General features: G+C 37.2%; 1 protein-coding gene across 2 annotated transcripts; it reads left to right on the top strand.

The window, feature by feature from the left end:
• Window positions 1-9427: 9427 nt before the first annotated feature.
• Window positions 9428-12694, top strand: LOC113051819 (beta-1,3-galactosyltransferase 2-like). 2 transcript variants are annotated; one of them, XM_026215939.1, is made up of 3 exons: window positions 9428-9527; window positions 9842-10219; window positions 11382-12694. In XM_026215939.1, the coding sequence occupies exons 1-3, from the start codon at window positions 9502-9504 to the stop codon at window positions 11383-11385; spliced, it is 408 nt and encodes a 135-aa protein (XP_026071724.1). In that variant the 5' UTR covers window positions 9428-9501; the 3' UTR covers window positions 11386-12694. The 2 variants fall into 2 exon arrangements, with proteins under 2 accessions (XP_026071724.1, XP_026071723.1); XM_026215938.1 differs by having other exon boundaries at window positions 9842-12694.
• The last annotated feature ends 208 nt before the right edge of the window (window positions 12695-12902 follow it).

Below are 12902 nucleotides of genomic sequence, written 5' to 3'. Positions count from 1 at the left end.
TATTTTTATTTATTATTTTTTTTAAAGAAGCTTAATAAGACAAATACAATGGACATACAAATTAAACTACATTTTCAGATACTGTAGGTTTTGTCTTAACATGTATACATTTATTTAAAGTTTTTTTATTGATTAAAATTAATGACATATGAATTTAATTTGGAATGCTGTCCTTTTAAGACGGAAGGCATGCATTAAATACTGACACACGTTCAGTTAATCCATAACCTACTGTATTTACGTGAGATACTCTAGTCTACACAATAAACACTTGGAGTGTTGTGTTTGTATTTGAGCGCTGAGTGAGAACTGATCGCGCACTGTATGTGAGAACGGAGGAAGTGGAGCATGCGCGCACACTTCTATCCGCGTGATTCCGCTTATCCAGCCTTCACTAACTTTGTTAATCGACAACTAATTGTGACTCCCAGGAAACACGGGATGTCTTGCCACCTCATCCCTACCCCTTCGGGTGCTGAGGCCATTGTTTCAGATCGCGTTATGTTATGCTGACTAGGTATGCAAACTGCCCTTAACCGTTCGCAATCCAATGACAGGTACGCACATTTAGAAAGACAATAGACTATAGGATGCATTTTGAATGTCAATAGTCCTCAAATAACATTATAGTCCAGTCTTGTTGAGATATTGAAAAGGCTGCACAAATTTCGTCATAATTTCGTCATCAGATATTATTTTCAACGTAGTCTTGTCTTAGTCACCTAAAAAAATTTCATTAACAAATATTTTTCGTTGTTGTCTTCAGATAATTTTTATTTAAAGATTAACATTGCTAGCGCGCCTAGCATTGATTGACTGTCTGCAATTAACTAAACATCGTCACCAGTAGCGTAGCCAGAAAAGAGACTCTGGGTGTGCATATGAAAATCTGGGTGTGCCACATTTATTGTCAGATTACTGTGCATAATTATGGGATAGTATATTTGTTGCACTGCTTCTGTCCAACCATACTCCTAGTGGTAATTTGCAGGCCTTGTCAAAATGTAGTTAATTGTTAAATGATTCACTCACAGTCAGCTGCTGTTTGCTGATTGGTTGGCAGTCCAAATGTCGGCAGATATATTTTAACAAATATAATTTAAAATGTAAATTACATTTTAACATTTTGAGCATTATGGTACCATATATTGGATTCTTATTTCTGTGTCCCTGAGAGTATGATTTAGAATGTTCAGTTACGTCACAGAACTGTCGCGCGTTGGCTGGCACTGAGCCAGAGACGGACGCGCTCAGCGCTTGTCATATATCACAACTAATATGCAGTGTTTTCAACCACATAATGTTTATTTTAGGTTTCATACATTTAAATATACATAATCACTAGTAAAACAATACATAGTTTGTAAAATGCACACTGATGTCTATGGAAGCAGCAAAAACTATTTAATCAAATGTAATTTGCAGGCGTGTTTTATTCATATAGCCTATCAGACACATAGCAGAACAATAAAGTTTACTCTATTCTTCGTCCGGTTCAACAGCACTTACTTTCATGTATTTCGGGAGAAACTGTGGAATTCAAGTGCTGTTCGTTAAATCCGGCTGACAGGACTCTGAACTGCAGCGCTCATCTCGTTATAGATCAAGATAATTTATAAAGGTTTTTAAACGAAGAATCAGAATATCAGATAGTTGACATGGTAAGCAAGTTTTGTTTAATAAAAAAATGAAAAAATAAAATGAATACCGATACATCTGTTAGTGGCTGCGGTGTGTCACGTGACAATTATGATGCGTCGCCATTGAAACAAGTGCTCAGTTAAAAATATTTGTAATTTACGCGTGAAAAGGGTTGATTTAAAAAAAATATATATATATATATTCTAAGTAAACAACAATAGCCCAAGTTTAGTAAACATTTTTTGAGACTATAAAAAATAATTCTGCATCTATTTTTAGGTGGCTACGCCACTGATTGTCACTGATCATAGTAAAAAAAAGTAAAAAAAATGGATACAGCGACCCCATTGGATTCAACGGAGAAAAATGAAGTCAAATAGAAACATGCACTTCCTGGGGGTCGGGGTGTATTGTGCAGACTCAAAGTTTAATTTACTCAGTTTAATGTACTTTATTGGCGTAGATTGTGTATACATTAAAGCAAGTCACAAAGGTAATAATATGAAATATTAAAGTTCCCAGACAGCAATATAGTGTTGGCCCAGATCCGGCCCACATCTGGCCTGCATGAAATTCATTCGGGCCAGATGGAGATGGAGATAGAGGAAGAAAAAGAGGGAAATGTAAAGGCACAAATGACAGAAAGAGCAGGTAACAGCAAGCCAGGAGACCAGAGGCTGGTGAGAAAGAGGAAAATGTAGAGGAATGAGTGTTTTCTATAGTTTTTACTATAACCGCTGTTCTTAAATATTCTGTAGAACAGAGGGTAAAAAAAAAGCCACCAGGTTGGGACAATTTAAGACATTTCAGTTTCTAATCCAAGAGCTATATTATTATTTCAAACTTAAAATTGTCTTCTCTATTGTTTATTTTCAAATCTGCATCAAAGCATTTGCTGCTGTATCAATACATACTCATCAATATCGATAAGCGAATCAGCAAGGAATGCATCACAATATATTGCTGTATTGATATTTTGAACAGCGCCATTTAAAGCCTTGTTCCATGTGCCCCTTTTATACTTTGAGCACCTGCCCCTCCAAAGGTCCCTGCATGGCCCTGTACAGAGGGAGTGTCAGCCACATTAAAAAAGTTAACCGCTTAAGTCATTTGTGGATAAATGCTTATTGGAGACACAAACTGTTTCAAATGATTCAGTTCGATTTGGTGAACTGGTTCAAGAAGATCCGGTTAAATCAAATGATTCGTTCGCAAACCGGTGCAGTGCTGTGAACATGCTCATAACAGACACGGAAGAGAAGACAATGCTGAATAAAGTCGTAGTTTTTGCTATTTTTGGACCAAAATGTATTTTCGATGCTTCAACAAATTCTAACTGACCCTCTGATGTCACATGGACTACTTTGAAGATGTTATTACTACCTTTCTGGACATGAACAGTAGACCGTACGCACAGTTTCAATGGAGGGACTGAGAGCTCTCGGACTAAATCTAAAATATCTTAAACTGTGTTAAACTGAAGATGAACGGAGGTCTTATGAACGACAACAAGGTCATTAATGACATAATTTTAATTTTTGGTTGAACCAACCCTTTAAAGTTTGAGCATATTGTTTGCAAACTGCAACTGATTGATTAATTAAAAACAAAGTAGTTGATATGCTGTTGTTTTTGTTATTTAGTAGCAGTAATATGCAGTTATTAGCCGTGTCCACTGTATTTTTTGTTGGTTTTCATGAGACCCCCCTTGAAATGACCAAGACCCCCCATTGCCCCCCCAATCACAATTGTCTGGAGCCGCCACTGAGCTTAAGTCATTTGTGGATTAATGTGTATTGGAGATGCGAACCGTTTCAAACGATTCGGTTCGATTCGGTGAACTAGTTCAAGAAGAACTGGTTAAATCGAAAGATTCGTACACGAAAACAAAGTAGTTGATATGCTGTGTTGTTTTTGTTGTTTAGTAGCAGTAATATGCACTTATTAGTCCTGTCCACTTTATTTTTTGTTGGTTTTCATGAGACCCCCTTTGATCAAAATTGTCTGGAGCCGTCACTGGGAGGAAGTAGTAAGAGCAATGCAAACACAGTCGTGCATATATAATTTTTAAACTCAGTATGATATAAAATCTACTGCCCTGTTTGCTCACTGAACCTTTTTCCAAAATTTTTAAATGTAACTTTTATGTTTCAATAGGGAAGAGATAACCTGAATGGAACCAAACCAGAAGATATACCCATCCCTCTTAAAGAAGTTCAAAATCCCTGCAGGACAGACTTTGGTTATCAAGATACATCCAGATCAACATGCAACCAGTCTATCCACTAGTCTTGGTTCTGACACTACTAAAGAAGTTATTATAATCAACCCCTTGGTAGACTGTCTAGTCATGTAGCACTGTTTTGGGGAATGCAAATTACATTTATAAAGAGCTGGCCTGTAGAGAAATTCTGTAAGAAAACACATTTGAGAGATTTTAGTTCAGAATTAGTGTTTTCAGAACTGTTGACTAAAAAAAGAAAGAAATAAAGGCATTTAATAATTGAAAAAAATACCACTTTTCTGCACAGTGCCATACTGTTCAGTCAAATGTATACAAATAAAAAATATTACATACATATAAATTCCATTCATTTAAACTGCATCATATTTAAAAGAGAGTATTTAATTGCATTAGAATTGTATTTATTTACAACATGTTTGCTTTATAGCTGTATGTAATATACATTTTACATTAATTTACTGAATATTCTGTTATAAAATGCAGTTTATAAATGCATGTCGGTTATAAAACTCTGTGTCATACTATAACACTGATGCTTTATTTGTATGTCTTTAAGCTGACGCTTGTGAAGATTGTAGTCAATGACCTCCTATCTAAAATCTCAGATACTTTAATTACTTTGTTTGTGGTTGATTTGTTTCTTTAGGATAAATCTGAACTGTGTAATTATTACTGTGGATGAGAGAGAGACAATGCAGAACTGTGTATAGCCAGGATACATTTTTTTTAAGTATGCTTGACTTTCAACACATTGGGTTCTTCGCAATTCTTTTGTGCATCTTCATTTTCTTTCCTCTCTTCCTTTACTGGATGGAAGACTTGAATCAAAGAAATCAGTTAAATGATAACCACCTTTTTCTTCCCGTAAAAATTTATGCAACCATTTGGCAACCATATCAGGAAAAGACGATTATAATGACATACAAGAGCTGTAAATTTTTAGACACGTGTGTTATTATTAATGTAAAACAGTTGTGCAAATAAGCCTCTTGGTTACTGTAACAATATAAAAGCTTCATAATCACGGGAAGAAGGAGGCAGGAAACTGGCGAACATTATAATCAAACTTTAATAATAAAATAAATACAAAACAGCGCGACAGCCCCTCATTTCCAATCACTCCACCGGCCTTGACCCGTTCCCACAGCTCTCTGCCCCGCCCCACTCATCACATACCCCCATCACCCCTCGCACCCTCCAGTGGGAACCGCTCTCAGTGGCCACGGGTACCTGGGGGTAAGGACAGACAGACAAGGTGAGAGAAAAGGAGACGGAAGAATGAGGAGCGACAGAGATGAGAGAGGGGAGGGAGGAGAAAAAAATTGTTCTGGTTCCCAGACACACTGCTCCTCGGCCCTCCACCAGCTGGGTGAACTCTTACACGGTGCCTGGCGGCGGCACTGGATAGCCCTTGGTGGACGGCATGACACTCCTTCACCACCCATCAGGAGTCCCCTGTTCCCTGCTCCTCCCCATCATGGTGGACGGCAGCAGGCTCCGGCCAAACTACTGGGTGACAGGGATGCTGGAGTCTATCCCAGAGTCTCAGGCTGAATGCCATCATATCACTGAATAAATCAGTGATGACTTGAGGTCATCATATTCATATATAACAGCATAAATCAGTGTTCACAGATTATTACAGTAATAGATCAGTAATAAATCTGTTCTACATGGATCTCGCAGCAAATCGCAGTACTGTCTGATGGTGGACCGAGCTGAATGGTCCGTGCGGAGAGCAAACTAGCGCTTTTTTGTTCCGCATTTCAGCCGTTTGTCTTTGAATGCAACTGGACACAACGAAACGCAAATGGGCAATGGCACAGTGATGTATATGCTAACAACAGAAATATTATGAAAATTTGTGGTGGCGGCAGTCCGAGCGCTAAACCGGCAGAAAATAAGCTCGCAATACGGCCACTATTTAATCGCAGCCTTTTTATAGTTTGGCAAACTATAAAATATAAAATAAATGGAAAAACAACATTTATTAGATTGTTTTAACTGGAGCCAGAAAGTTAACAGTGAGGTACGTTACATCTGTCTGGACTAGTAGGAACGGCTATTTAGGCTAACTTTCCAATGATGTTAAAACTTTGGTGGTGAAAATAACACAAATCTAAAAACAAATATGTACTATCATTAATAAAATAATATAAATTTATAGGATACATGAAAAAAGTTGTGGTCTTACCTTTTTACTTGCGATCTTCACTGGTATCACAGTGCTTGCAGCTGCTGTTTTTTTTTTTTTTTGAATTTGTAAGGGGTGTTACTGTTATTTTGGCGGACTCTGCAGGGCGCACATAGTGATGACGTCATAAACGTTGATTGGCTGAGGCAGTTGTTGTCCCAGGGTCATCATAAAAAAATATTGGTCTCAGGCAGGTGGCAAGGAAGTCGACCGGAAGTTGAAGTCGGCTGTGTGCTGCCATCTTGTAGCAAAACTTCACTTGCGTTAGCATTCCCATTGACTCCCATTCATTTTGGCATCACTTTGACAGCGAATAACTTTACATCTGAGGCATTTAAAGACTCCGTTTGTCCATTATTTATTTCTAAAGATACAAGACAATGTATAAAGGGCTCCATTACCTTCTATGTTACATTATGGCCCCGTAGAAACAGTTTTTGTAAAAAATAGGCTAACGATTGCTTCATAACCACTCGACTCTCTGTCGCATTAACGTACAGACAGGAGGAGAAGCTCGCAGGCAATTAACTTAATATGGTGTACTGGCGTTACATTTTTAAAAACTATACAAAATAATTAATCAGAATACTTACTCCTGCTCACTCACGCCAAAGAACTCCCCGCTCAAGCTCGCCGTCTCTGCAAGATTAACGATGGCAGTTTGCACGCACAGCCACTTAGAAGATTTACATCTGTCAGACAGGTTGCTGACGTCGTCAAGCTTCGTTTGAGTCTGCGCGTCAGAAACGGAAGTGCTAAAAAACGCAAAAAATGGGCTTCAATTGTCTCAGTTGAGTTCCAATGGGGTCGCTGTGTCCATTTCTTTTACTGTCTATGGTCTCAGGACAACAAGGACTTGGCAAAATCAGGATGTGCCAAGGGGCCCCTCCCAAGTGTAGGCCTGTGGATTAATAGAGCATCACAGTCCCGCCCACAGCTGGTGCCGGAAGTAAAAATTCTATGCAATTTATGCATTGACATTTGGGAAATAAACCATAAAAACGTAACCATACATGGTAGACTTAAAAACAGCTACAGCTGTACTAAGCGATAGTATATGCTTATATAAATGCCAAAAGTTCATGGGGCACTAACCTTGTTTTGAGATAAATGCCTTTTATTCGCGATGTCTTGGATAAGTACTTCATTACCCAGAATCCTGAACAATCCCACAATCCCACAGTGATGCATCTGATTGGTGGAGCTCGTGTAACCGTCTGGTTAAACCCCGCGAATGACCATGAAGTGTTGGGTCCCGTGCGAGACAAGTGCAGTTCTCCCTTTTTCACGGAGTGAACACTGAAGATCATTAATAAAAAATAAAAAAAGTAAAATAAAAACCTGTGTTGCGTTTTTTGCATGGTAGACTTATCAGTGCAATCGTGGGCTCCTTGGGTGCCATGATGGCTTTTTCAAGGACGAAAACAAGTGTTCAAATGGGTGAAAATCAATTTAGATAGGGTCATGTAACGGTAGTTGAGTGTAGCCTGTCCGAGGGTCAGCTTGTGGGTTTTGTAAGGGCCAGCATGAGGGACAAGACCTACAATGTTTTGGTGAGTTTTGCAGGGAGGTTGGTAACGTTAGTTAGCATTATCGTCCACTTTAGCTAGGCTACTGTAGCCTTCATATGGTATGAATCATATCAAGCATTTTATGATGCCACTGGCAAAACAATATTTAGACATACCGTTATGAGCATTTACTGAACATTTGTGTAATGGCAACGACGTGTTGACTACTGAGCGGTGATTGCAGTCAGGTACAAAGCACTGCACCATGTTGCTGACGTTATTGTTAACCACTTTCACACACACACACAATATATAAAATACACTAAATATAAATATATAAATATACAAATCAATACACAATACCTATATAAAACACTATTTATTTACACGATTAATACTGAAAGAACTGCTATTACTGCACATTCACTATAAAAAATTAAATTCACTGGAGGAAAAAGTTCGCGCGGGCAGCCGCTATCAGATTTGGAAGTCGCTCAAAAGGCTCGCGGCTGTGGGCTTCAGTCGAATACAATGAGGCGCGGTGGTTTATGGGATGAGTAGTTCCTTCGCTCTAAATGAAAATATGTACACAGTCTTGTACCTTTGACTTTTTTTTGGATTTTCTCGTACTTTTTTTCACTCAAAATGATATTTTATATGCTTATGAGTTCAGCCGTAGCTGGTTATTTTCAGACATGCTCTAAAACTCTTTAGATACGGATTTTTCCGAAAGTCAATGGGAAAAATGAATGGGAAATTTACTTCCGGCACCAGAGCTCTCTCGGGCTGTGGGCGGGACTGTGATGCTCTATGTGCCCCTGATTATTAGCAAGGATGCAAACTAGTCAGCTTTCGCCAAAATTGCAGCTTTGAATTCAAAGTTAAACCATATGTGTTAAGTTTTTAAAAACTCTTGCTACTTCATTCTTCAGTACTTTGACAAAAAAAAAATTATAGACTTTAAAATAATAGTGATATAATAGTGATTTTATTAAAAAATAAAATAAAAAAACTATATTATAAGTGGAACTGGTAAATGAGAAAATGAGTGCAGAAAATCCTTCTGTATTACATTAACCAGTAGGGCCATCTACTGGTTAATGTGGGAATATCATGACATTTTCATTCTAATAGTGTTTATTTTCCACTAAGTGGTAGAAATATTCCTCTTAAGCATGGGAATAATAAGTATTATTATTTTTTTGAAATATATATATTTTTTACACATTTTATTATTATTTTTTTTTTCAAAGCTTTTAAATAATAGTATTTTGCATTTCACATACATATATCTGAAATACAGCCCATGCCTGTTAGCATATGACTTACTCTTTTACTTTTTGTGCCAAAGGATTTGTGTATCAACCATATAGCATTCTGCTCTATTTGTGTTAAGCTGTAGTAATATGAATGATAATATGATAATAGAACACGTGACTATAGGTGTGTCTTTTGAAACACCAGTAGCAGATTAGCATATTTGTTTTGTCTTTGACAACCACAGAAGAATACCAGATTACAATGTTTTCAGTGTAAACATGGTATTGTTCTCAGAGTCACAAATGAAAAAAAAATAATCACGATGAACCCCTGGAGAGAGACGTGTTTTTAACATGTTCATGCACATAACACTAATAAGCAGTAGAATTTATTCTGCTTTCAAAATATCTTAGCATGACCTCATTATTTTTAATCACTATACTAACTTCATATGCTAGTTTCTAAGTCAATGAATGGCTTAGTGTAATTCAGATGATCTTCACAAATGTTTGAGGCGTATGTCATAAAAGTCACCATTGTTTCCTTGTTGAGGCAGTAAAGGGGTGGGACAGGTTTTGTAAAAAAAAAAAAAAAGGTTTAACTCACTGTGTGCTTGATAATGCATATGAAGGTCTGTTAACAGCGGAAATATGGTGGAAGACTGTAAAAAACAAAGGTAAAGTACCAATGCTTCTGTTTTAATTTGTATAATATAGCTACTACCCCACCTTTTAGGACCTTTTAAGTTAATGTCTTTTTAGAAGTGGCATGCAGATTTAGATAAGTCCAATTTGTTTCTATCCATCTGGTGCATGAGTTGCAAAACATATAACAGAAAATTTTAGATGTTTTTATTGGAACGGTTGTACTTTGACATTTATTCCTTGTACAGCACCACAGTGCGTAGTAATGATAACAAAGGTTTATTTAGCTAAATGTATCGATACATGTTATGACAAAAGACAGATCTAACATGGTTTCTCTTTTTAGTCAACACCAGTCAAAAAGTGGATGCATATCTCTTCGTTCATGTGTCACATTCACGGCTTTCCTGGTCCTGTTCCTGTGCTACTACATCGTCCCCAATGAATTCTCAGCATCTTGGGCTTTAACAGTTGGATTATTTCTTCCAGAGAAATTTACAAGTCAAGCAATCAACTTTTCACTGAAAAGAGTGTCGGCAATATCTGCAGAATCATGGAAGACCCTGGAACCATATTATGTGGCTTACCCATACAAGTATAATTTTGTTTTGAATGAACCAGATAAGTGCCAGAAGGAAAATTCATTTATTGTATTAATTGTACCAGTAGCTCCAGGCAATACAGCTGCTCGGGACGTCATTCGTTTAACTTGGGGATCACAGAGGTTAGTTGGGGACAAGACTGTGAGCACATTATTTATGTTGGGTCTACCCACTTCAGAAGAAAGAGAAACGATTCAAAGAGATTTGCTACAGGAAAGTGCAAAGTATCGTGACCTTATACAAAGTGATTTCTGGGACAGTTACAAAAATCTCACAATTAAGACCATGGTAATGCTAGAATGGTTGACTGGTTACTGTCAGTATGCCTCCTACGCAATGAAAGTTGATTCAGATGTGTTTCTCAATGTGGAAAACTTAGTGAATATGCTTCTTTCTGCACCAAAGCATAACTATATGTCTGGACTTGTGGTTAGGAAAGCATTAGTACAGAGAGACCCCCAATCTAAATGGTATATTCCAAAAGATGTTTACGACCAACCTTTATATCCACCCTATGCTCTGGGTTTGGGATATGTTTTCTCTTTAGACTTGCCAGTGAAACTTGTTAAAACAGCACAACTTATCAAAGTGGTTTACCTAGAGGATGTATTTCTAGGTCTGTGTATGACACATTTAGGGATCGCTCTAACTGATCCACCTGATGGGAACTTGTTCAGTGTCTTTCCTGTAGAATACAACCGCTGCCGCTATTCAAAACTCATTGCTACAACAACACAAAGCTTGAGAGACCAAGTGGAGTTTTGGAAGGATTTACAGAGACCTGGTCCATATTGTTAAAAACAAACAGGTCACATGACTTACAGGAAACAAAGCTTGCCATAAATGTTTTGGTACAACCAAATAAGTGATTGAAGGCCAAGATTATTATTATTATTTTTTTAAACAGTTTCATAAAGTAAATAACTTGAACTAGACTAGCAACAGTTTTGAAGTAGAGACTCCATCTCTCCACCACCTAAGTTTGTTCTGCTGATTTCTGTATATACAAAGAAGGCTGACTTTCAGAAGCTTCTAAAGCATCATCAAAAAATGTCATGGAGCTTTTATCCTTGAATGAACAGTTCTCTCTTCCACCCTCAATACCCCTTGGCTGAAGTGCCCTTGAGCAAGGCACCGAACCCCCAGTTGTTCTTTGGGCATGGTGTGTTCACTTCTCACTGCCTTGTGTGTGCACTTGGATGGGTTAAATGCAGAGCACCAATTCTGAGTATGGGTAACCATATTTGGAAAATGTCACAACTTTCACTTTCTAATGTTTTACAGTTAGTCATGCTCATGAAGAGCAGACACACGATTGTTTGGAACAGACACAGCAACAGCCAGATTGTCCTGCATGTGTTCCCCTGCTCTTGCTTCAAGGCTGTGTGGTTCAGAGAGCCGTTATCAAGTTCTTCCTCATCCTGTTGCTCAACAACATCCCCGTTGAGAAGAGTGAGTTTGTGAAGCACAGTGCACCAACCGAATCAGCACAGCTGTGTTGAGATGGCAGCAGGATGTTGGGTTCACCATCTGTAAATACATGATTGTTAGAACAATATGAATATGAATTCTGAATGAAGCTTTGTTTCATGTGTTGTTGACTTGTACAGTATATGTATTTATTGTGATGCTAACTTTTATACATTATTTTAATCATTTATTCATGTTTCTTGTTGTCAGTAAATAAAATACAAATAATTTATTCATTCATGTATTAATTGCTTGACTGAAAATTTATCTATTCACATAGACCGCATTTGTTCAACTAGTGTATATTCATGTAATGCTATGTCACAACAAAAATTTTAATTTGCTTATTTCACTAAATTGCCATTTAAAAAAAAAAAGCAAATATTGGTTGCCATTTATCGTTATTATTGCATGTACTGTAAGTGTTGGAGTGGGCAAAAGATTATGTGGTAATCTTAATTTTAAGTAGTAATGCTTACATTTTTAGAGTATAAATTCAACAGTCTTCTCCAAAGGTGAGATCTTCTAGCAGCTGATCGAAGTATCCTTTGTGTAGACATTATTATTATTGCCAAACTTATAATTACATAAAAGTTCAGGGTAAGATGGTTGTATCAAGAACAATGAACAATCATAATGGCATAAAACAGTAAATAAAAATTTAATGTATTCATGATAGTATGAGATAATATATACAAAAACCATAGTGACAAGGTTAAATATCTTTGAATAATTCATCATGATGCTTTTTTAGAACTCTGAGTGATGAAACAAAAATGTCAAACCACTGGACTCATTGTGTTTTGTTTATCCTCCCCATGTGTGCCATGTACCCTTTTAATTAGTCATTCCTAGTACCTGTATTTTTACCAGTTGTCCTGTGTTTATAAGCCCTAGTCCATTCAGTTTATGTTTGTTGGAGATTATACATCAACCCGTGTGTGTCCTGTGCACCTGTTGGCCCTGTGTATTCCCCTGAAGGTTTGATTAAAGTATTATTTTTCAGTGTATCCCTGGTTTCCTCATTCATCACTCCTCGCTTTAAATAGTGTATTAGCTACAGTATCTTTAAAACATTTGTCATTATGTGTAGAAAATGTAAATAAACAGATACATTTAATGGAAACTAAAATATTTTAAAGTTCATTCTTGAGTTAAATTCCTATTTAATGCTAATTGTAGACCAACATGCTTTCACAGGATGTAATGACTGACTGACCTTCACTTTTGACATTAAGTGACATGGCATTAGCAGTTTCACTTTCAAGTGCATGCACATTGCTTACCATGGGTAATGGCTGTTCTCTATTTCTGTCCTTGTCATAGCTGTAATCA

Source organism: Carassius auratus, chromosome 32, assembly GCF_003368295.1.
Source record: "Carassius auratus strain Wakin chromosome 32, ASM336829v1, whole genome shotgun sequence".
In the NCBI taxonomy this organism is placed as follows: Eukaryota; Metazoa; Chordata; class Actinopteri; order Cypriniformes; family Cyprinidae; genus Carassius; species Carassius auratus.
The sequence above is the reverse complement of the archived record's forward strand: the minus strand, read 5'-3'. Positions and strand labels throughout refer to the sequence as shown.

What these genes read in the sequence shown, in the direction of transcription:
- LOC113051819 (XM_026215938.1), top strand. Translation starts at nt 9,502, where the DNA reads ATGGTGGAAGACTGTAAAAAACAAAG. An exon ending in GAAGACTGTAAAAAACAAAG is followed by an intron (nt 9,528 to 9,841) that starts GTAAAGTACCAA and finishes TTCTCTTTTTAG; the next exon opens with TCAACACCAGTCAAAAAGTG.